General features: G+C 36.8%; 1 protein-coding gene across 1 annotated transcript in view; it reads right to left on the reverse strand.

Annotated features, from left to right (window-relative positions):
- The window catches only part of WDR44 (WD repeat domain 44), a 74,428-nt gene extending 50,321 nt beyond the window's left edge, over window positions 1-24,107 (reverse strand). Inside the window, exons 1-2 of the mRNA XM_057718215.1 lie at window positions 23,644-24,107; window positions 435-468 (exon numbers count right to left, since the gene is read on the reverse strand). Of these exons, the coding sequence (XP_057574198.1) occupies window positions 435-468; window positions 23,644-23,720 (111 nt within the window). The 5' untranslated portion in view covers window positions 23,721-24,107. The remainder of the gene's footprint in view (window positions 1-434; window positions 469-23,643) is intronic.
- Between the last annotated feature and the right edge of the window lie 237 nt (window positions 24,108-24,344).

The following is a 24,344-nucleotide window of genomic DNA, read 5'->3' on the forward strand; positions in this document are numbered from 1 at the left end:
CTGCGCCACCTAGGAAGCCCTAGGATTGATTTTTATTTATAATTATGATACCAATTCATGTGCCCATAAGAAGTACACAAGTGTTTTGGTTACTCCACATTTTTGTCATATAAGTATTACTTTTTCAATTAAAAACATACACACAAATACAAGTATATTATAGTGTTTTTATTCTAAAAATTATAAATGAAATAAAAATTAGTAGAAATCTAAAAAATACTTATAGTTCCTTCCTTACAGTACAATATTTAATTAGGTATTTTTGGAATACCTAATCACACCTAGAGTAAGATACAATGATAATATTACTTAGCAAAAAATAAGTAATAGAAAGCAAAAGCAGAAAATAAAGAATTACATAAAAGAGAAAAATGAATGAAAAGTGTATACAATTTGTAGAAACATACTTTTCACTTTCAGAAAGCACAACTTACCTTTAATGTTGAAATCCCAACCTTTCCTGGAGACCTGTTCAGAAATAAAAGCAAGGTGTTGAAGAGTGGAGATAAGGGAAATACTTCTACACACTCATTAAAGACAAGCCCATATTTTAAAAAACATTTACAGAAGATGTAGGAAACATAAAAAAGTAAAGAAGAAAATTAAAGTGACCATAGTCTTAACACCAAGAGATCTGAGTTTGTATCTTTTGTCTTCCTAGACATATAACACTATAATTAGCATTGATGTGAATAAAATTTTGTACCCTTCCATGATAAATTTCTTTAAAATAAATTTCTCTCGAAGTGGAATTGTAGGTCAAAAGCATACACACTTTTCAGCATTTTGAGAAACCCTCAAATTGCCCTCCAGAACAGTTGTACCAATTTACACTCCCATTGCTCTGAGTCCCTGTTTCCTAATACCTTTGCCAAAAGTGAGTGCTATTTTTAAATGTTTACAAATTTGATAGGCAAAAGTATATTTCGTTGCTGTCTTAATTTGTGCTTCTTTGATTTATAGTATGGATAAAAAGTTTCAGATACATTAGACATTTACGTTACTTTTAAAGAGAGAACCTATTTTTGTTCACAGCTCGTTTTTTTTTCTTTTTTTTTTACTGGAGCAAAACTCTATAAATACAAACTACTCTAGATATAATAATTTTAAAAAGTAACTTTTCACCAATTATTTTCACCTCCCCTCCACATTCTTCTTCAACTAGGAACAATTTGATATCTGCTTCAAAGCATAAAGGAGAGACATAACCTTATAGCTGCTTATTATATTTCAGGGTTATACAGTAAGAAGCATTTAAATGATTAATATTAATATGCCATTCCTAAATTTTTTAAATGCAGTGATCACAGATGATATAACATTTGTGTTAAAAGGCGCCTTCAAGATCATCTAGTCATAGAGCCTCTTTCTACAGATAAAGAAACTGAGGTGCTGAGAGACTGACTTTCCCTAAAGTCACATATTTAGTTAGGGGCAGAACCAAGAGAAGCATCGAGTCCTACTACCATGTTCTTCATGTGCCAAACTGAGTAACCTTTGACCTCTAATAAAACAGCATGATAAAATATTTACTTTTGCCACTCAACAGAAAATCAACCCTTTTATTCACCAAACATTTACGGAACACCTACTCTGTACCAGAGACTAGAGACAGGAAGGTGATTAAGAGACAGTCCTAGTTTAAGCATTTTTTTAAAGCTTGTTTAAAAAACAAAGAAGGTAACTGTATAAAATAGTGCCTGCCCACTTAATTGCTGTGCCTGACGATGTAATTTCATTGTTAATAAAGGACAATTTCCAGGAATGAAAATGTTTATATCCCCAATTACTTGGTTTCCCTGGCAAACATATACTGCTCTGTAACAAAATCCTGTTTATCCAAAGGTGATTAGGACCAAGGCTATTTCAATTTTTAAAAAAAATAATAAAGATTCCACACAAAGGATGGTAAAATAATACAAGTACAATCAAAACAATAACAGAAATTAAAAACAAAACAAAACCAAAAAATCTTGAAGAGGCTCAAATTTCCACGTGGCACATATTCTGAATGCCAATCAAGAAAAAAAACCATCTGCCATAAAGGTGTAGAGAGAAGAGGAAATAAGATTTTTTTTTTTCAAAAAACTGAAGCCCCATATGAGGTAGAGAAGGAAAGAAAAAGAAAGTCTGTCTTCCCCATGACTCTCACTTTAAGAAATATGATCAGGTTTTTTAGCTGTCAAAAAAACTGAATAGGGCACCCCGTTTATCTCTTGTATGTAACTGGTTTCATAAGGAGCTGATTATTCACAGGATCTAAGTTATAGACTAATTGTTGACACACATGGAAATAGTCCAGATTGGTTCAGGTAGGGCTTTACATATAGCTGCCTACAAACTATAAAGAGTAATTTATTACTTCCTTTTGAAGCCACCAAGGGAATGCAGTGAAAAGAACATGTGCAGATAGACCTTGCTTGAACATTGTTTCTGCCATTTACCCTTTGTGTGATCTGGATCAATTCATTTAATTTCTCCAAGCCTTGATCTCCTCCTATCTATACTTCATAGGACTACTATAAGGATTGAGAGAGCACATGGGGCATACACAATAAGTTGCAGTTTCCTCAGCAGCTTTGAATTGCTCCATTGAAACTCACAAATAATAAGTGTCACCAAGTTTCTCCAAGGGACTTTGGCAATCTGTCAGTAGTGGGAGGCCTGAGACCAGTTTCTGGATACAGAAAAGATACTGTACAGCCTGTAAAGCTCCAGCCTATTTAACAATAGGGAACATGAAAGACACCAGATTATACTGAGCTGGTGATTAAAATGGGATCCTGCTTGCATTTTGTGCTGTCATTAAACAAAAAACTAATAACAAAAGCCACTCATGTTAGAAACATAATTTAAATGTTACAAAGTTTTAAGGTCTTGGTAGGTAGTAAAACATTTCATAACTTCTTCCAGTCTGATTAAGCCTGAAATTGTCTTTAACAGCGTAGTCTGTAAGATAAGAATTTTTTGTGATACCTTTTTTCATCCATTTATAGAACATTAGCACCTTAAAAAGTGAAAGTGTACTTATAATTTGCAAAGTTGGCTAAAATGATTTGTATCATGTACCAAAATGAGAAAACAACAATTTATTTCACCATGAGAAACAGTAAATCATTATTTAGTATTCCCACAGGAAATGTTCTTAAATAGGGGCCTTGTAATAATACTCACACAATGGCCATAATTTATTAAGCATGTGCCAAAAACTGTGCTAAGACTTGCTTTAGCTTCTTTAGTCCTCACAACTTTCTAATGAGGTAGTTATATTACCTTCCTTACTTTACACAACAAAAAAACTGAGGCTTGGGTCAGATGAGGTAATTTAAATTGCACTGCTAGTAAATAACTGGGCCAGAATTTGACCCTAGGCAGTCTGACTCAAGGGTCCACTCTCTCAACTACATTGCAATATTGCCTCTTTTCTGTGTAAGGTCTTAAAAGATGACGGTTATGAGAATATTCTAAGCGGCGCTATGAATGAACACCAAAGTAAAGGTAATTAGCGCTGCTTCTTGGGTTGGACTAAACTAATTAAGTCAAAGGCGTGAATCCTGATCTGCCTTTAACAACTACAATTAACGGCTAATTGATTTGGTACTGCTAGGAAATAAAATAATGAAATGTTCCATATACAAAACTGCCAGAGATGAAGCTTTTCTTTGAGTGCCAAACTTCTGAACGTGTTTTAATTACTTTTGAATTTCAAATTTCAAAAGGAGCTTGTAAATAAGTACATTATACTCTAAGCCTTGCCGTTTCAGTAATCTTCCCTTGAAAATACCTTCTTAAGCAAAAGATATACAATTTTCCCTTTCTTATTGACTCAGAGTACTTATCATGCTCATATACTACACTATACTTAAATACAGAAATGCCCTCCAAGGACCCTAAGGTACATGGGATTTATTTGCCTTCACACTGCAGGACCCTAGGCCACTATGCTTGGAATGTCTGTGTTTTATAGTTTTGCATCTCCCTCCTCAATTAAACTGGTCACTGCTTACAGTTGGCCATGTGCCTACCTTTAAAAGCTTTCCCACCCCTCCCCTTCTAATTTTTGCTTCTACTCTGCATTGAACTGGGAAATCAGGTTTTTAAAAATGGAATTGTATGGTAAAGGAAGAATCCACAGAGATTCTGAGGGTCTCCCCAGACAACCACTCAACTCTTCTCCGTAACTCAGTCTCTAACTTCAAAGTAGAGATGATAACATTATACTATTTCAGAGTGATTATGTGCCTAAAGAAAATAACTATTCACGTTCAAGTTTGGGGACAGGAGAAACAGGGAACTAAGTCAAGAAATTAAGTTCTACTCTTGGCTTTCCCAACCAACTAGCTGCAAGAGCTTTAAGCAAGGGTTTTCAGAGTGTCTGTAATTTTAGGAAAGTTTTAGACCCTTCATTCGTTTGGGAGTGAAGATGTAATTTTTATACCATGATTAATGATCTAAATTTTATACCCTCTGACTTCCCTTAAATTTGAGATATAGTATAGGAAACATGGACATAATCCAGCACACACATACAGAAATGTCTGGTAATACTCTGATACATCTAGTTTCGTAGAAAAATATTCTTTCAAAATTTTCTATAGATACTAAGTATTAGATTCCTCCTGTTTAAAGGTTAAGGTCAGTAATTTTTCCCACAAAAAGTCCAAATTTTCCCATAAAAAGTACATAAAATAACTTTTATTACACCCCACACAAGTGAGAAATCTTTAAGAAAACTGAAGTTACAGGTAGGTATATATTTAAGTACTGGTAGCTTACCCCACTTTAAACAAAACCTTTACAAACCAAAATGAGAACTTCAAAAGTTCAACTTTCATTTCAAAAGTTTTTATTATAGGATATTTTTAAATCAAATATTTTTGACACATTTAAATATATGATTAACAAAGCTTCACCGAAATAAGAAATGTGCTTCTTACAAAGCTGAACAAAAGTATAACTTTAATGGGCGAAACTTCCTTCATCACCTAACAGCATAAAAAAAAAAACCTTCCAACATATTCATACTAATTACAAATACAGTAAATCTTTGATTTTGCAATATAGTTTCTGAAATTGAAGACAATGTCTATCAATGATACTATTAAACTTAAACATGAAAAACAATTTCTGAAACAGCTCCAAAATAAAGTCTAAGTTAAACAAGCATTGGTATTCTACTAAAAAATAAACAAGCAAACAAAAGAAAACCACATGGCTTACAGATCAAAAGCTTATTTTTAGTGTGACTTGCACTCAGGTTTTAAATATAAAAGCAATTTTAAGGTTAGTATTTCAGCAACTTATAACACAGAATATTTTAATTCATTATATCTTTTTTTCTGTAGGAAAGTATTTTCATGCACTCACTATGTTGAGTTTATACTAATGAACCTCATGTTTGAACATAAAATAATGTGTGACAGATGCTTTCTCCGGTCCTTATCCATTTAGCATTTTAATTATAGGAGTTCTTTTGCAGCTAGGGTATTTATTTGTGTTCAGTACCAATGCATTTTAGTATCTAAACAACATTCATTATTTTTAAAATGTTACATGGCATCAAAACATTGCTCTGGTCATTTGCAGGGCAGTATAGGAATTATTTTTGCTTTTATAAACTCTGACCTGATCCAGTGATAACTTTCAGACACCTGAGGTAAAATTTCATTAGAATAATAAGGTTATTACTTCCAAAGGTAGGTGCTAATCACTGGGATTTGGATCTGATGGCAATAATTACAACTAACTCGAAAGTTGCTAAGTTTCCGTAGGAAGCAAAATGTCAAATCCTTTATAAACTCTGACATAATAATACTGCATTCAATACAAGTTCAGTGAAAGGTAAAAATGTGCAAACAGTGCAACATTTTATTAATAACCCTCTTCGCTTGGTTTTGGAACTTGCTAAACTTGACTCTCTAATTTAGTAATGTTGAGAACAGTGTTCATTTACTTAATAGAAACAAAATCAATCCAACAGAAGATGCATAGCAGTAGGCTATTTTTCAGAGATTTCGATGCAATGTAACAACTGTGGGTTTTCTGTTACAGGTGTTAGAAGTGAGTATACTACCCATTAGTGTTACCTAGTGTTAAAAAGAAATTTACAGTTAATTCTTCTCAAAGTCCTAAAAGGATTTTTAAAAAATCAGTAAGAGGGGAAGAATATATTTTTTTTCCTGTTTGAAGGAAGTAAAAATCATTTAGACCAACTATCTCATTTTACATGTGAGGAAAATGAGGCCAAAGACGGTTAAATTAATCCATTCATTCAACATTTACCTACTTCTTACCTCGTATCCGCACAGTGCTAGGCACTGAGTGTAAAGTAGTGAACAAGGCAGACGTGGTCCCTGCTCTCCTAGAGCTTATGCTAACAACAAAGGATTCTAACAACACACACAGCCTGTCAATTTACCCTAATAAGTCTAATATCCCTTCTTGCTTTCACATGGGTAAGCAGCCAGTCAAATGAAACTGGCCATTTATTAAGGGCTTAATTATCTAGGAGTGCCACTACAAATTCCCCAGGGAAGGCCTGGGGGGGTCCCCAAAGACTGAAAGGGCACTCGAAGCAGAAGGGCTATAAGTTTAGCTGCCTAGTGAAAGAATATGAGGTGGAATCACGAGACCTGAGTTTTAGTTCTGAATCTGCCAGTAACAATGTATGTGACCACAAAAAATATTTTGGGGGAGTTTTGCCAACTTTTAATTATGGCTATTTCAAACGTACAAAATTGGGAGAATGTTATGAACCCACATGTACAACATGTTGACCATGGTCAATAGTGATCAATATCAATATCCCTCCCTCCACTCCCCTGCCAGATTATTTTGAAGCAAATCTCAGAAATTATTTCATTTTTACCCATAAAAATCTCAGTACATATCTAAAACCTAACCACAACACTATTACCAAATTTAACAATTCCTTATTATACAAAGTCAACATTCAGATGTCCCAGATTGTCTCAATTTTTTTTTTACAGTTGGTCCATTTCAATCAATATCCAAATAAGGTCCATGTGCTATAATCAGTTGATATGTCTCTTTCAATCAATAGATTTTCTTTTCTTTTTTTATTTCTTGCAGTTCATGTATTGAGGAACTATGCTGTTCGTTCTGAAGAGGATTTTTTAGGGCAGCGAAGCTATTGTGTATGAGACTAAAATGATGGATACACGCCATTATGCCACTGTCGAAAACCACAGAATATACAACACCAAAAGTGAACCCTGAGGTAAACTATGGACTTTGGGTGATTCTGGATGTGTCAATGTAGGCTCATCAATTGTAACACGTACCACTCTGGTGGGGGATGTTGATAATGGGAGAGGCTATACATGTGTGTGGGGAGGGAGTATATGGGAAATCTCTGTACCTTCCTCTCAATTTTGCTGTGAGCCTAAAACTGCTCTTAAAAAAAAAAAGTCTTAGGCAAATAAACAAAAACATTAGGTTGTTCACCCTGTAGAATTTCTCACTGCCTGAATTTTGTTGATTGCATCTCCATGGTGACATGTCAAAAGAAGTATTTTAAAGAAGAACATGCAAAGGAGATGGGAGGGATGGAATGGGCACACATCCAAGGAAAAGTACAAAAACCTATAAGAACAGTATCAGAAAGACTGGTGCTCAGAATGTGCGAGGATTTAAAAAAAATACCAGAGACAGAGTTTTTCGTTATTTTAATTTATATTCAGAACAAGAAGAACAAAAAGAAACTGCAGTGTGCTTATAGGTGGGTAAATAATATAATGTAAAAGGCTGCATCAATTCTTTTTTTTTCCAATCAAGATTACTGATAGTCAAACCAGAAAGGGAAAAACAAATTATAGGATGAGGAAATTGAATCCCAAAGCATTCAAGGAGATAAAAGTACCTAGCTACTCTAAATGTAGAGTTCAGTTCTCCTGTCCCAAATTATATCCCAGAATACTCTGAGAACTTAGAGAGTTCAATCTCTAAAACCTCTGAAGAATCAGAGAGGATGGAAGAGGATGTTAAGGAAAACTCTGGTAGTCAACACTGGAAAGCAGGTAGATGCTACAAACTATAAACAGATTGTGAAGTGGTTTAAGAGTCCTAGGTGTGGGGGAAAGATACTCATTTAAGAGTCAGCAAGCACTCACAAAGCCGAACATGCAAGATTAACCTAATTTCCTTTTTTGATAGGGTTAGTGGCCTAGAATATAAAGGAAATACTGTACACACACGCACACAAATCTAGATTTAAGCACTAAATTTTATAATTCTCTCATGGTATCTTTTTAGACAACAGAGATGTAGGTTAGAATACACTTAGGTGGGTTTGTAACTGGTTGAACATTATTCAAGGTGTGCTGATCAATGGATCAATGAAACACCATAAGGAAATATTAAATAATTTTTATTGTGTTCTATCCTACTTGATGTTCTATCCCACTTGATGATCAAACGTCTTGAATGAGGAAACTGATGGCATATCTACCAAATTTACAGATGGCACAAAGTTGGAGAGAGAGGGAATATACTGGCTGACAGTACCCAAAAATATTTCAACAGGTTAGAACAATGGGCCAAATCTTAACAGAATGTAAGGTAATAGGGATAAATGTAAAACGCATGATTGGGGAGATATGACTTAGCAACAAATTATGTGAAAACATTTAGGTGTTTTTGTTGACTGCTCAGACAGAGTAAAGGCTGTGATATGATTGCTGAAAGAGCTAGTGTGATCTTAGGCTGAATTAACAGATTATGTCCAGGGCAAGGGGAATGGTAAATTCTACTCTACTTCCCACTGATAAGAGCACACTTTAGAATATCGTGTATCACTGGGATACCACGTTTTAAAAGAAACACTGATAAAACAGAACATATCCAAAAGAGAGAAACCAATCTGGTGAATGTTCCAGAAACTGAGTAGAATGATATAAAGAACTAAGGATAGCTAACCCAGAGAAGATAAGAGAGAAATGAATGCTTGTTTACATTTTGGATTTATTTTGGAAAGTACAAGCAGTGAAACTTTGCAAATAGGCTAATTTTCTTACTGAAGCCTATGTTTTAATTTAACTTTTAAACTGTTATTCTCTATTTGATATGTAGAAGAGTATAATATAGCATACACATGTAATTATGAAACACAACAAATAACATGAACTGTGACTCACCAGGTCACCTGAGATGAGAACAGCATCAAGACCAGGGCAACTACTGTGTGCCCTATTCTGTTGCCTTTGCCTTAGAGGGAACCACTAGTCCAGATTTAACTTATTGTTACTTTTTTATTTTTAAAATGCCACGTATCTCTAAACAATATATTGTTAAGTTCTGCCATTTCTGAGCTTTGTTTTCAGGAATGCACTTACAAAGCAAAAGAGTTGGACTCTTAAAATTAACATTGCACTCAAAAATCCTGGTACTCCTGTCAGAGTAAAGATGACTTGTCACTATGTACTCAGTTGTATTTAAGTCTCACAACTGTGCACATACCTACTAGTCTCCTCTTGCTTCTCCCCTACCTAGGGTTGCCAGATTCAGCAATGACAAATATATGCTGCTCAGTTAAATCCCAATTTCAGATAAACAACAAATATATTTTTAGTATGTTTATCTGAAATTGGGATTTAACTGGGAGTCCTGTATTTTATCTTACAGCTCTGCCCTACCCCTAAATTAATTAGGTGGACAATTAATTCTATGACTTGTTCGTGTGTGATAAAGGGACAAAGTGGGAGGAACTGTATGGCCAATGTCATTGTATAAATATTAATCTAAGTATTAACAGCATTCACTGACTGGGTAAAAAAAACTGCACATGTGTGAATTTAGTCGAAGCTTTTCCAGACAATGCATTCAGTGGATATGCCCAAATCCAAATACTGTATATATGCTATTATATACATTTTTCAAAAAGACTCAGTGAAGAGTAGGAAAGTGTATTCATAGCTTCATTATTTTGGCTTACATTGAACCCCTCAAAAAAACAAAAACAAGATGGCTACTGTAACAAACTGATAAATCTCCAGATATGTAAATTGACTTATAACCATTATTTATAAAGATATTTATATGATTTAAAACTGTCCTTGTGTTAAAAATGAAGTTAATCTATATAGGTCAAATAAAGATCAATAGCCAACCTTCTGGGTAAATATCAATTAAAATTATGTTGTCATTAAAAAGGGATTTGGTTACTGTATTTACAAAGTTATTTTAGGAGACTTCACTTTAGAAAAGGGATATTAGAAATATTTCAGATACATTATTTCTCTTTCAATCAAAAAAACCTGATGAGCCTTCTTACAACATAAGGTAGAACTTGCTTTTCAATTGTCTCAAAATCCTCCCACAATCTGAAGCACTAATAGCTCCTAGATTTGAATGGCAGTCAATACAAGTGTGTATTAAGAACCCACACAGAGGGACTTCCTAGGTGGTTAAGAATCTGCCTGCCAATTCAGGGGACGTGGGTTCAATCCCTGCTCCAGGAAGATCCCACATGCTGCGGAGCAACTAAGCCTGTGTGCCACAACTACTGAGCCTGCTAGAGCCCGTGAGCCACAACCACTGAGCCCATGTGCCACAACTGCTGAGGCCCGCACACCTACAGCCCATGCTCCACAACGAGAAAAGCCACCACAATGAGGAGCCCACGCACCACAATGAAGAGTAGCCCCCACTCGCCGCAACTAGAGAAAGCCCGTGTGCAGCAATGAAGACCCAACACAGCCAATAAATAAATAAAATTAAAAAAAAAAGCCACACAGATTAGCTTCTCCAAGTAGAAGCCTATTGCATTCCCTTGCTTATCTTACTGCAAAACCCACAATTTGAAATCAGACATGGCTGACTATCGTAGGAGTCTAACTTGGTGTTTCAGAGCTTCAGTGAGTGGTTTCTCTCCAGGCAATCACTGGATCACCTTTTCCATCTTCATCACTCATGAACTATAGATTTAGGGTGATCAGGGCTTAAGTCTACTTTAAAAAAAGAACACTGAATTTCTGTAGTTTCAAAGAGCCAGATCCCATAAGCCATCCTACCTCTAGTTTCTCACCCTTTAGCTATAGACAGATCCTTCTGCCTTTTGGGTTTGGTGTTTCTCTTACCTGAGGATTATCTGAAAAACAAACAAACAAACACAACCTGTAAGCCTTCTGAGAACAGGGCAGAAGGAATGTGCTGACTAAACCTACATTTGCCAACTAAACAACTAGCAGCTCAAAGACCCACTATACAAAATATGAGTGATCTCACATTTAACATTCCCATTTCCAGACTTCTCATTATACTACATGAAAAGAATATACCAAAACAGTTGGGCAACACAGAAAAATTGACTAACAAGGTCTTCTTTTCTTTTTCTATCAGTAAGAGAGCTCACTTTTTATTTTAGGTTCTGAGAAAAAAAAAGGTGGTTGGCTCTGAAGAAGCCTCTTGTCAGGTTGCAAAATTCCTGACAGACTCCTAAGGAGGTAAAAAAGAGTAATGACATGGAAGGAGGGAGTATAGAGTGAGTCAGCTGGAATAAAGCTGGTGGCTTGGCAAACATTTTTCTTATAAGAAGGTGACTACCAAGGGCTTAACAGAGAATTGCCCTATAGCTTGATTTTGTTTTCATCCACCTCTTTTTGCCTTTGCCATCAGGAAACTATAAAAGAAAGATGAGCTTAAGCAGTACATTAACCAACTGAATCAAGCAGAGCAAAGAATAGCTTGCCTGTACAAAGGTCTGGGATTCTAAGCTCCTTGAGGTGAACAGGAGATGAGCATAGATAAGGCCTTAGCTAGTCATTAAAATAAGCAGGTAATTAAAGGTTTTGATTTCTAAAGCCCAGCAAGCTGAAATAGGAAGATCTGAGGGCAAACTAAGACCAACACAAAAGTGCTAAGTCTAAACTAGTAATCAGAAAGGTTCTGGTGCTCACAAAACACTGACATGAGGATTTCTTCCCCAGCTTAGGCCAGGCAGGAAAACAGCAAAAACAGAACAAAAATCAAAAACAAAACCAAACCTCAGGTTGAACAAAAATTAAGAACAGTTCAAATTTAGAGAATAAATCCTGTTTTGTTTTATTTTTTAAACCTTGCTCTAAGTGTATAGATTTTTAAAAATTTGGTATGTAGTATTATTCATTGGGATTAAAATGTATATATTGATGCATATATATCATTAATGAATGTATTTATTAACTAGTTACATTCTTATGGCAGGTTTTACCAGATTATATGCTAAGCATAAAACCCCCCCATAGAAGAGGGTTTCCCTTGATACAAGGCAATACTGGTTTATTAACAAGATTAACAAAAAATGGAGAATATAGTTATGACAGTTACCTAACAGGGAATTAACTGAATCCCCAAGATGTGAATTACTACTTTTACTATCCTTTGAAAGACCATTTTAAGTTTTAAATACTATGAAAGCCAAGAAGCAAAATATGTCTAAAATACCTAATGACTTTTTATCATTGATATTAATAGAAATAGATGGTAAGAAAATCTGGCACAATGGCTCTATGTTTTCTGAAAGTAGGTTTTGTGGCAATATTTTTAAGTGATCTATAATGAAATCAAAGGAAACTTCATAATGAAATATAATTCTAGCCATATATAAAGTAATTACAAAGTAGATCTTAAGCAACTATATCTTGTCTAAAACAAGTTGATTTTTCAAAACTGATTTACGTAATTCATGTAGTTTTATGCCATATTCCTGAAAGAACAGCTTGATAATCTATTTATTGACAAAATAACAGAAAAATATATCAGTTCCCTGGGCCTACTCAAGAATTTTAAACTAAAAACATTCTACTCTGCATGTTTACAACTATTCAATAAATACCCACATTCAAACAATAACTCCAGAGTAGGGCAGCTCTATCACAATGTCCCAATTTGTCAAAGTGGGTTGGGTAAAAGTCACATCTATTAAAGATTTAAAATAATTTCTAATAAAATCACAACAGAAACAGATAACTAAATTTATGACGGTCTGGAAAAGTCAATGCTAATACAATCATGCTAAATCACTTTGTAACTTACTTTTTAAAAAATAAACAAGATATTGGGCTAGAGGCCACTTTACAGAAACTTTATCAAGTTAAGGTGCTAATATGATTTTGTAAGTTATCTGAAACATCCAGTGGTGTACTAATCTTAAAAAGTAAATGTCAATAACTTCTAAGGTAACCCCACATTAAAATTAGAGCGCTAAAAAACCTGTTACAACCCCCCCTTTAAAAAAAATTTAAATAAATAAATTCTGTTATCAATGAACTGATTATTCAGACTTTGCGATTCTTTGCTTTTCTCCTGAGTTCACTACTTATCACCAAAGATGGGCAGGGGAACAAAAACTCAAACTAAACCATTTATTTTGTTTTTTAAATTACCACAAAAAAAATTACTGTTATCTCTGATAAAAGGTTTGATGGGAAAGGAAGTTCTAAACTAATGACTGAACTGAGGTTTGATGTAACTGGTAACATTTAATTATTCATGTTCTCCCTCAATATCATGAATAATAGAAAACTGGACGTATTTCAGTAATTAAGCACTTTAGTTTATAAATTCGACTTCAATGCTTTATGTATCTGAATTTCTACTTCTGCATTCTTTAATGAAAGATGTGCTAAAAACTTGACAAATGTTCTAGAAAACTCTCAAATTACCTAGAATGCTTACCTACATAAAACAATCTGTACAGCCATAAAAAGGAATGAAATTGGGACATTTGTAGAGACATGGATGGACCTAGAGACTGTCATACAGAGTGAAGTGAGTCAGAGAGAGAAAAACAAATATTGTATACTAACACATATATGCGGAATCTAGAAAAATGGTACAAATCAACTGGTTTGCAAGGCAGAAATAGAGACAGATGTAGAGAACAAATATATGGACACCAAGTGGGGAAAGTCGGGGGGGGGGGTGTTTGGGGTGGGATGAATTGGGAGATTGGGATCGCCAAACATACATTACTAATAAGAAAAAAAATCAAATTGTACACTTTAAGTATATGCAGTTTATTGTATGTCAATCATATCTCAAAAGTTCTTAAAAAAATAAAAAAAAACAATCGGTAGGCCAAGTTTATTATTAAAAAGAGTATTCGTCCTTATTTACATCTTAAACAGTAATTACTGAGAATGTAATTTTTCTTATTAGCTACTAGGAATGCATTTTTCCCATTAATTTGATAGCCAGGAGGTTTGATTAGCTGGAAAATATTAAAAACTACCACATGCATTCATTGTGACTGTTAGAAAACACCTTTGAAGGGGAAGGGGAAAAAAAGAAAGAAACATTGTGTTTCCAATTAGTGGCTTATAGCCAAAAATATGAATCAGTTATACCACACACACACACACACACACACACACAAAAAGTGGCCTAACTAAACTGACAACAATTTACAAAACAATTACAGAAAAAAAAAAACCCCAAAATCTGGTATCAAGACTTTCTGATGAGGCACAGAAGCCCAAATCAGCAGTGTCTCACATCTTGAGGGGTTTTCCCTTAGGAACAAAGAACATACCCTTTGAAATGCAGTTAGCAGTGTCTGGGATTCCAGATCTTTCAGTAGCAAGGTCATTTTCTGACCTAGCTACCGTACCATAATCAATTCTGTCAAAGCTTAAAAAGAAAAGAATAAAAATACTTTTTGTTGTTTTCAACAGTGAATTGTACATACCCAAATGGCAGAAGAGTCAGCCTCATCATTCTAATAATTCACATTCAAAATACAAAAATGTTTATAGTTTAGAAAAGTGGGAGGAACCTAATATTTTACATCTGCATTCAAAACCATCATCTAATTACCACAATTAGTGAAATTCCACTTTTCCTGGCTGACCCCTATTCAACCTGAGCTGTTTTTTAATTTGCAAAATTAGCATAATAACTGTCCTACCTATCTCACAAAAATTGTCCTATCTTACAGAACTGCAGGATAATCAGAAGAGATAATGTAAATAAAAGTACTTTGAAAATGAATGCCCAATACTAATTGACAGCATGGCATTACAGTTCTTTGCATGTTTAGCAACACGCAGGACTATAGTATTTCTTTCTTATTGGGAATACATTCATTCCTGGAGAAAAGAAAGTAGTAACAAGGAATTGATGATTGCAGGATAACTGGCAACACCTCCCAAGGCTTCACTGTTAACACTTAATATTCACCGAGTACAAGATGTCCCCAAGTTACAAAGGTCCCATAAATCCAAACCACTGTCCTTGCCTCAGCCCCCTCCATTTCTTCCCTTCGCTCTTATAGGAACTGTATAGGGATGGGGGGGGGGGTGGCGAAGTGAAGATTCGAGAGAACCAGGAAGTTCAAAAGTAGAAGAAATTGTGAAGAGAGGTGGAACAGCATAGAGCATCCCTATCGCCACCTAAACCTTTTGTAGCTGCTACACATCAACTGCAGACATCTCTCTACATTGGGAAATAAGGCAAAGGTTAAAAGTCAACAACCAGGAGCTATGACCTGGGATAAAATAGGGATAGTAAAGTTCACTTAAAGGAAAAAAGACTGATCTCAGTCATTAGCCTTAATCTCTAAAGCCAATCCAATAAAGATAAAATACCAATTGCAAAATACTGACAAACCCACTCACTTTCACTCACAAAGGTACTAGTTTTATCAAGCTACCTATTCATTCCACTTACCTATCTTCCGCTAATCGAATGACCTACCCCACCTGTGACACTAACAATCCCACTTACCAATACATCTGCTATATCCAATTTAACCAATCTTTCCCTTATTCCTTCCGAAAGACCCACCCATTCATAATATTTCATCCATCACTGTTCCTTCTCAGTTGTAAGGAACAATAAGTTATTACGCTGGGGAATCTCTGTACTAATGTCCTTGGGGTAAGCTAGGAAGGAAGCTGGGAGCGAATGGGGTGGAATTGGGGCTGGGAGGAAATGTTCAAACCACCTGCCATTTGGGTAGTTAAGCATATTTTAAAAGTGATTTTTTTTTTTAAAACCACACAGATTGTTAATAGTACTACTAATAACTAGAAAGATAATTTCCTCAGTCTCCCAATTTAAATAAAGACTTTCAGGAACAAATTTAAAAGAGGACTATGGATATTAAGTTCATCCATGGCTAGTCTTTCCAGTTCAAGAGCAATGCCAGAAAGAACACTCCTACCTCTTCTCTTGATCCTACTTAGTAACCAGGATGCCTGCTTCTGAGAACGTGGCTTTGAATACAAGTCTACATCCTATTTATTGGTTCTCTAGAGAGCTTGACCTGTGGTTCATAAGAATGCCCATGGTTCAAAGAGTTTGTACTGGAATAGTCTATTACAATTAGTAGTGGTCAAGTAGGTTTTATACAGGTATGGCTTGCTTTGTACAGGCTGCCAACTGGTAAACATTGTTAAAGTTTTCTGTCAGTAGTTTCCAAAATTTTATGCTTCATTCTTGGCCCTTTAAAAAAAAAAAACATTTTATCCTCTCCTTCCCCCTTCTTTTTAAAAATTTTTAAGGATTAGGGGCCTGTGGATAAAGTAAAACCTTTTTTGCCTTTAAGCCTATTTATGCAATTAAAATAAAGTTCTCCTTGGGGCATCATCAGAATTTGATAACTAGAGTTTTGAATAGGATAAACTAATCTTAAAATGAAACCAATCAAATATGATTTAAATAAAAATTCAAGCCAGGAAATTTTAATTTAATCATCTCACAAACTTACAAGCTTACTACATAATATTCTAACTCAGATAAACACTTTTTGAAAAGTACACACAATATCTTAAGAGAAATTCTTTGATATTTATTTAGTTATTTTAAATGCTTAACCAAACGTGGTTTCATTTTTCATGTCTTTTAAGACTTCTATAAATCAATTTACAAATACATAAGAACTATCCTTGCCCGAACTATGTGCTCCAGCTCCCGGTTTGGTAAAACAGAACGGACTGAGTTCCTGGGAAAACATGGCATAAAATGCAGAGAGCAGTTCCAATATGTTCTTGCCTGCCTCTTAGACTAAGATAGCCAACACAGCCCACTCTGCATCTCTCCAGCCCCACCCCCCAGCCCGGAGGCATCAGCGGCCACCAAGAGAATGTTCTGTGGTAACAGAACATTCTAGATCAGTGCTGCCCAATGCAGTAGCTGTAACAATGCAGTAACAATTACTGTTATGTCATATCTTATGATACCAATATTGGCTAAATCATTAAAAGATTAACCACTTCAGTTAAACCAAGATTAATTACTCATATTTAGAAGTTATTACTACACCATACAATAGTAACAAGCATGAGCACCAAAACCAAACAGTAACACAAACACTAATATATAAACTACCAGTTTAGATACCTTAAATATTTCTTCAACACCCTTATTTTTAGCAAAACAAACATATTTATAACTTAAAACTATTTTAGTTATTTGAATTCTGAGGTTTTTAAGAGAGGAAAAAAAATACGACATAACAAAGACCCACACAACTATTCAGTCTTTACCTTTCGTTTTCCGTTTATTCAAAGGCTGTAAAAGAAAGATAACCTTTCCTATTAAATTTCTAAACTGTTTTCTCAAATTAGAAGCAAAAGTCCAAACATTCTTTCTATAACCTACAGAAATCGTTTTTGTTAGAGGCCAGATTATTTATTTGGTAGCTGCTGATGAATCAAGGTACTTTTAAGTCACTTCGGCGAGTATGTGATGATACAGAGTCTAAAATCACATTTGCATATATTTCTTAAATGGTCACTCTTCATCTTGAAATTTATTCTAGCTGATATGACAAATGGATGGCCATTGGATGCCAGCGATGTAATGACTTCAATCTTCAAGGCAATGACTAACAATGGAATTGAGAAAATTAGTATGAGGCAAATGTTGCCTAAACGTGTTCTTGTTAAATTCTGTATGTTTAAAATGTTTGTAGGGGGGAATGAATTGGGAGATTGGGATACCAAATTGTACACTCTAAATATATGCAGTTTACTGTATGTTAACTGTATCTCAATAAAAGTTCTTAAAAAAAAAATAAAATAAAATGTTTGGAGACAAAAAGGTTTTGTGGACTTAAAACCAATTGACGCTAATGGAATGCCAAGCTGTAAACTGCCAGACAGCTGCAGCTGGTAATAAAATGCTAAGACCTGAAGGGCTTTAGCAGAACCTGATTATATGGTAATCCTAGTATCTGAGAAGGCAAAAGAGCTAGAAGAATAACTGATAGGCTAGTTGCTATAGTAACTAAGATAAATTTGTATACTGACTGGGAAAAAACATTGGGGTTGCCATCAGGTACAAGGCCCACATTATGTCTTATGCACTTTTTCCACAATTTTGAATCACGGGATGACAGACTAACACAAAGACTGCTCAGTTTGAAATAAGAAAGTAGATAAGGTTCCGCTCCAAAGAGTAAGGAAAGCACCCAATTAAAGGTTTAGCTTGTTAGCAGAATAGTATCTGACAGCCAGGGTGGAACAAACCTTGTGAAAGTTTGTAGAAATTAGCTTCGCTCTGAGTAGAAAACAGAAATGTAGGTTAATTATCAATTCAAGTTAAATACCAGTAGGGCATCATAAAGTACCTACAATTTTTATTACTTTAAATTTTGTTTGAGGTAATTCTTATAGGCTATTAATCTCTTACAGAAAGGGTTAATTCACTGTGTAGGTGTGTGTTTAGGACAATACTAAATAGTGTGATTTGTCTGATCTCAGTTACACATGCCCCAGAAGCCGCCTTAGAACCTGGTCTCTCTATCCTAGCTGCTGGGGCTACCTTCACCATCTAGTCCATCATCACCACCACCCCCACCACCACTTATTTCCTCCACCTACATATCCCAGGAAGTAATGACCAGAATTGTAGGCAGAGTGTGAGAAGGAAATGAACAGCCTCTTCAAGGTGCTTGCCTGGCAAATTCACCCTACTTTGTCAAAATCAAAACAATGAAACAAAGAGAGCACATGGATTGTCATGTAATGTAAAGGTTACACAAGTCTCAAATACCAACAATTAGAAATTATTTTTTATTCTGTAGGATCACCACCGAACAGTCAACATCCTAAAACTATCTAGGTTTTTAACAATTTTAAAGATCAAATTTTATCTACCCTATTTTACGAAGTAGGTTGTCACAAGAATAGAATAAAGTTTTCAGTTTACAGGAGTTTGTACAGATTCAAACTGAGCCTCCAAATTGCAGTACTGCTTCAGACTGTCCTACCTCTATGAGTCACCAAATTGACAGTTTGAGGCCATGAAATTTAGAGCTTGAATTTACTAATTAAATATGCAGAAGGTTCCCCCCCACTTCTATATGATGTTACTCGGGTGTGATAAAATAGCAAATGTAAATATATTTCTATCAATCCACAAAGCCAATAGCAATCAAATACAATCCATGATTAAATATAACCCATGCTTAAATGCCAACCCATGAACAGTCATATTCAAGGACTCTTTCCTTAAGAAACCCATATCACACAAAAATTTTAATTGAAACCTGTATCAATTTTCAAATTCAGAGAGAAATATTTCTGATGCCTAAGTGAGAAGCTGAGTTTTCAACAAAGGTAGCTATGCAACTTTTTATTTTTTAGACCAAACAATTCTTTGGGACAGTTTGATCTAAGTTATCATGACTTAAAAATCAAGATTTTGTCATTACTCCAATCTAAAATAATAGATCGTGATTGACACTAACTAAACAAACAAAACAAAACAAAACAAATAACCATCCCTGCTCTAGATCAGCTACCCTGTCACCGTTTTTCATCCCGACTCAGAGAAAATTAGTGGACAAAAGTCAGGATCCTAGAACAGTCCATGTTCTCTGACAGCAAGGCATGAAAGAAACAGAATCATGGTAGATAGCAGCTGACCATCTTAGGAGTCCCACTACCAGGGTAAGTGCCAGAAACCTACAGCAGGGATACCTGGCAACACTTTCCCTCCTTCTGCAGACAAGGCATCATGGTATAAATGAGGAATCAGGAGACTTGGGTTCTAGTTCTGAGTTTGCCACTCTCCAGCAATGTGTCATTTCCCTTCTCTGAGCCTACGTTTCTCTTTCAGCTAAATGGAAGGGCTGGGCTAAATGATCTCCTGTCCCTTCCTACTCTAAAAATGTTACCATTCTATCCTTCCTTCCAAGGTCTTAAAAATATTTTGGTTGCCAATACAAAAATAAAGAATGCTCAAAACGTCACATTTATTTTTATAACATCTTCCCAGTGCCAGCCTTTAGTATGTGTATGTATAATCCACACAAATTAGCAGGAACATCCATTTCATACGTAATCTACCCAGTAAATATTTAATTTCAAATCTACGGGTCTTGAATCATGTACCAAATACCATCAAGTCTGTTAAACTCTCCTCAAATTAAAGATGAGGAAATGAAATGACTCACAGTCCAGGGCTTTTTTCTACTATACCAAACTTCCTCCTCCCTTTCCTGCTTTATCAAAAGACAGCACCATAGCAGAAAAGAACTCTAGACTGTGAAACTGATCTGGGTTCTAGCCCTAACTTTGCCATTAGTTTGCTGTGGCACCTTGGACAAGTCACTTTCCTTTCTCCAGGCTTTGGCTTTCACAACATTTTACATGAAGGAGTTTAGCTAGATGTCCCTTTCAGCTGTAACATGCTATGATCTTACAACATTCCTATCTGATAAAACAAAATACACATTCTTGAAAGAGAAAGTGGGAATTTCTAGCGAAGAGAACTGAAAAGTTTGGGTTGCTAGTTTTAAATATATGCATCAGTTCAATTTAGCAAGTTGGTCCTGAAGCATTTTACTCCAGCATCTCTTGCAGGAGATTACCCTGTGTACACACACACACACACACACACACACACACAGAGCACACACTCAGTATGGGGCAGCTATGATGTATTAGAAAAAATACTGGAGTAGCAGTCTGAAGAACTGGTTTCAAATCCCACACTTAAAAAAGCTGTGTCTCCTAGGCTAACTTATTAACCTCTCTGAGCCTAAGATTCCTCATTAAAACGGAGATAAGAATAAGGAAACCTGACCTAAAATATCAATCAAATAAAGCATTATAACTGATGTACACTGCAAAAGCTGGACAAGTGGAGATGATCTGCCACTGTGGAAAAGTAGGCTGCATTCGAATCAAGTCTTTCTATAAAAAACTGGGCTGATTTGTAACTTATTAAATTTGCTTTCAAAGAGTTGAATAACAAAGCTGAAGACACCACTGGAGGGGGAAAAGAATAAATCAATTTTAGGAAATGGATTGTTTATCTGGATTCTGCTGATTAATAAAACATATGAGATAACTTTCAGCAGCCTATTCAGTTTACTACAATTTGGTGAAATAGTCTGTGTACTCTAAAACATGCAATGCAAGGAACATTTCTTAAAAGTGCCCAAACTCAGTTTGTTAACCTCTTAGAGTTTGTATGGTGTGCTACTCCAAGTGTATCTCAAGGGAGAGAAGATATTTCTAATGATCAGATATCTAGTGATACCACGTGTTTCCACAAGTCAAGATTTCTCACTGCATTTCTAGGTTGTTAGTTACCCAGCCAAGTCTCCTCACAGTACCTTATGCAAATGGCAAAAACTGTCACAAAGGACAGAGGAAATGTTAATGATGCCAATCTTGTGCCAACAGTCCTCCCAGTACTGCTAGTTCTTTTTAGATACAATTCTCCAGAGGAGTCTAATTCTCCTCCAAATCCCCTCACTAATGCAGGATGGAGCTGTGAAATTCAGATCAACAGTAGTTTTATCCAAAGAGCTCAACACCCTCAATATTTGGGCAGCTTAGAGTTAAAATCAGAACGCTGGGTCCCAGGAGATGTTTTTACTTTTCACCTAGTATATCAAAGGATCAAAGTGCTTAAGAAGCTATATTATCCCACGAGGGAAGAAGTGACTATCAATTCTATCAAAATGACTCATTTGGTTTAGATAAGTTAAATAACTCCAAGTTCTGCATACTTCCTCCCAAAGTAAGCACCGCGTGAAGTTAAATTTGCTAATTCCAAGAAAGGAAGGAGAAGAGAATGAACATTGGAGTTCTTTCTCTGTGCCAGGTACTGGACTAGTAGGCAGTTTACACAGTCCTGATGTAGCTCTCCTTCAGAACTAAATTTGTTATATTCGTTGAAAAGGAACAATATTCACATAGCTCTAAACTCATTAAATCATGTGTTGATTGTTATTTCCCTTCCCCCTCTACACACCCACACCCACGCACCCACCCACACAACTAGTAAAGGATTAAATTTCTCATTTAACCTGAATTGACAGTTCATTACTTTAAGAGGAATACCACAAAGACAAAACTTAATTTCAGGGGACTCCAATGTACTTGGAAATCCAAGTGAATTTTACATCCTCTACCATCTAGCTATGAACTTGCTTCATATACTGAACTTGAAGGAGATTCAATGTCATCTCAAGATTGGCCACTGCAGCCCCCAAATCCCATAACAGTGATTTGAAGGTTGGTGGAAACACACTCATCAGAGATCTACCAACGTACGTTTGTCTCTGATTTTGTTGCTGTAACTTTTGGGGTATATATGATACATAACACATATTAGGTTTTAGAACGACGTCTAGAATGTGCAGATAACATTATTTGTATTAAGGTATTTCTTCCACCGGTAAGCCTGCAAATTGAAGGCAGCTGACTCCTGGAACCATATTAGTGACTTACAGTAACATACAAATTTTACCAATTTTCAAGTTCTTCTAGCATGAAAATGTATTTCACTGCCTCTAGTTCCATACATGCCCAGTAGAAGAGTTCGGTGAAATCGCTTTAAACATTATTCCAACTTTGAAAAGTGGAGGAGTGGGTAAGAAGTCCCAGGCAAGCGAAGCATTCCAACTACTGTACTTCCTACTCAGAATCTCCCGTATTAATCACCACTAAAACATCTTGCAGAATTAGATAAAGAGCACAAAGCTGTGGCTCTCCTTCTAACCACAGATTACTCAGCACTTGTTTGTATCTCTGTAGTCGGTTGTGCACATTTATGTCCGGCTATCCTTTTAAGACCACATTCTCCCCAATGGTAAAGGACCTGGTCTTCGATTTCCTTTGCCTCACGGCAAGGTGCTATTTTAATAAAACACTGTGGATCTAGACTACATCAGCTAGAGGACTTTCCTAAGTAAGCACCCCATCTTTCCCCGCCTCTCTGCTCCTTTTCTTTCTGTAGAACAAAAAGAGAACGACAAATAGGGAGAGATACAGCCACCTCTGAAACGAATAGGTAAGTTAGCGGCAAAAAAAAAAAAAAAAAAGGGCACTGCAACGTCTCCTTTAATCTATGGCCCTCAAGGCCAAAACGGATGTTTCAAAGGTAAGCTCTGAACCCCACAAATACAAATCTCCGGCTCTCAGGTTCGTAAACTGTCCCACCTCGCAGAAAGCTAGAAAAGACGAGAAAGGAAGCCCTGGGGCCGGTCACCAGGGAAAACAGGGGGGTTTGCCCGAGGTGGGCGATCGCCCTCCCCCAACTCACTCTAAAGTGCCCGAGGGAGACCGAAAGGAGTAGCGGTGGCGGACACGGCGGGACCTGGGAGGGGTGCAGGGGGGAAGGCACAGGGGAAGCCGGGGGACGGGGACGCTCGGCTTCTGGGCCATGGCTCCGGTTACTTACCCTACAGGGTATCCGCCCCCTTGGTGCACATCTTCAGGGGCATCAAAGAATTCCTCGGTGTCGCTTTCCGACGCCATTTATAGGACACACCCGCGGGTGAGGGGGCCGGCGCCGCCTGGAGGGAGGGTGACTCTCGTCTCCTCCTCGTCGTCCTCCACCCCGGCGAGACCGTGGGGAGGTGGGTCCCGGGCGAGGATGAGGAGGGAACAGACGACCTGAAGTGAGGAGCCGGACAGGGGCAGGGGGCCGCCGGCAGCTGCCGGACTGAGGGAATGTGCGGCAGAGTGGCCGCCTGAGGAGGCGGCGGTGGGTCCAGGGACTGTTGCTGCCGCCGCTCCCGGCGATAGGTGTATGAGAAGAGCGAGAGAAGAGGCGGTGGCTCGCCTCAGTGGGAGAGGGCGGGCGCGCCGACGACGGCAGCTCCAATTTCTCCAGCAGCAGCTATTACAGCAGCTGGGAGAGCTAGTTGCCCGCAAAATACGGACGCGCATCAACCCTCGCGAGATTTCGGGAGGGGGCCAGTAAGGCGTGGGCGGGGCGAAGAGGAGGCGGGGGAGGTTCCTGAGAGGCAGCGCTCCGATTTCTTGTACTCGAGAAGCCTATCAAAACGGCGCAAGCGCGTTGAGGGCGTTTGGCGAGGGCCGGAAGTAGCCGGGAAGGGTGGGGAAGAGCGTCCGGCCGGGAGGAGTCTAGAAGCTGCG

The sequence above is a fragment of the Hippopotamus amphibius genome, chromosome X (assembly GCF_030028045.1).
Source record: "Hippopotamus amphibius kiboko isolate mHipAmp2 chromosome X, mHipAmp2.hap2, whole genome shotgun sequence".
NCBI classification, from domain to species: Eukaryota; Metazoa; Chordata; class Mammalia; order Artiodactyla; family Hippopotamidae; genus Hippopotamus; species Hippopotamus amphibius.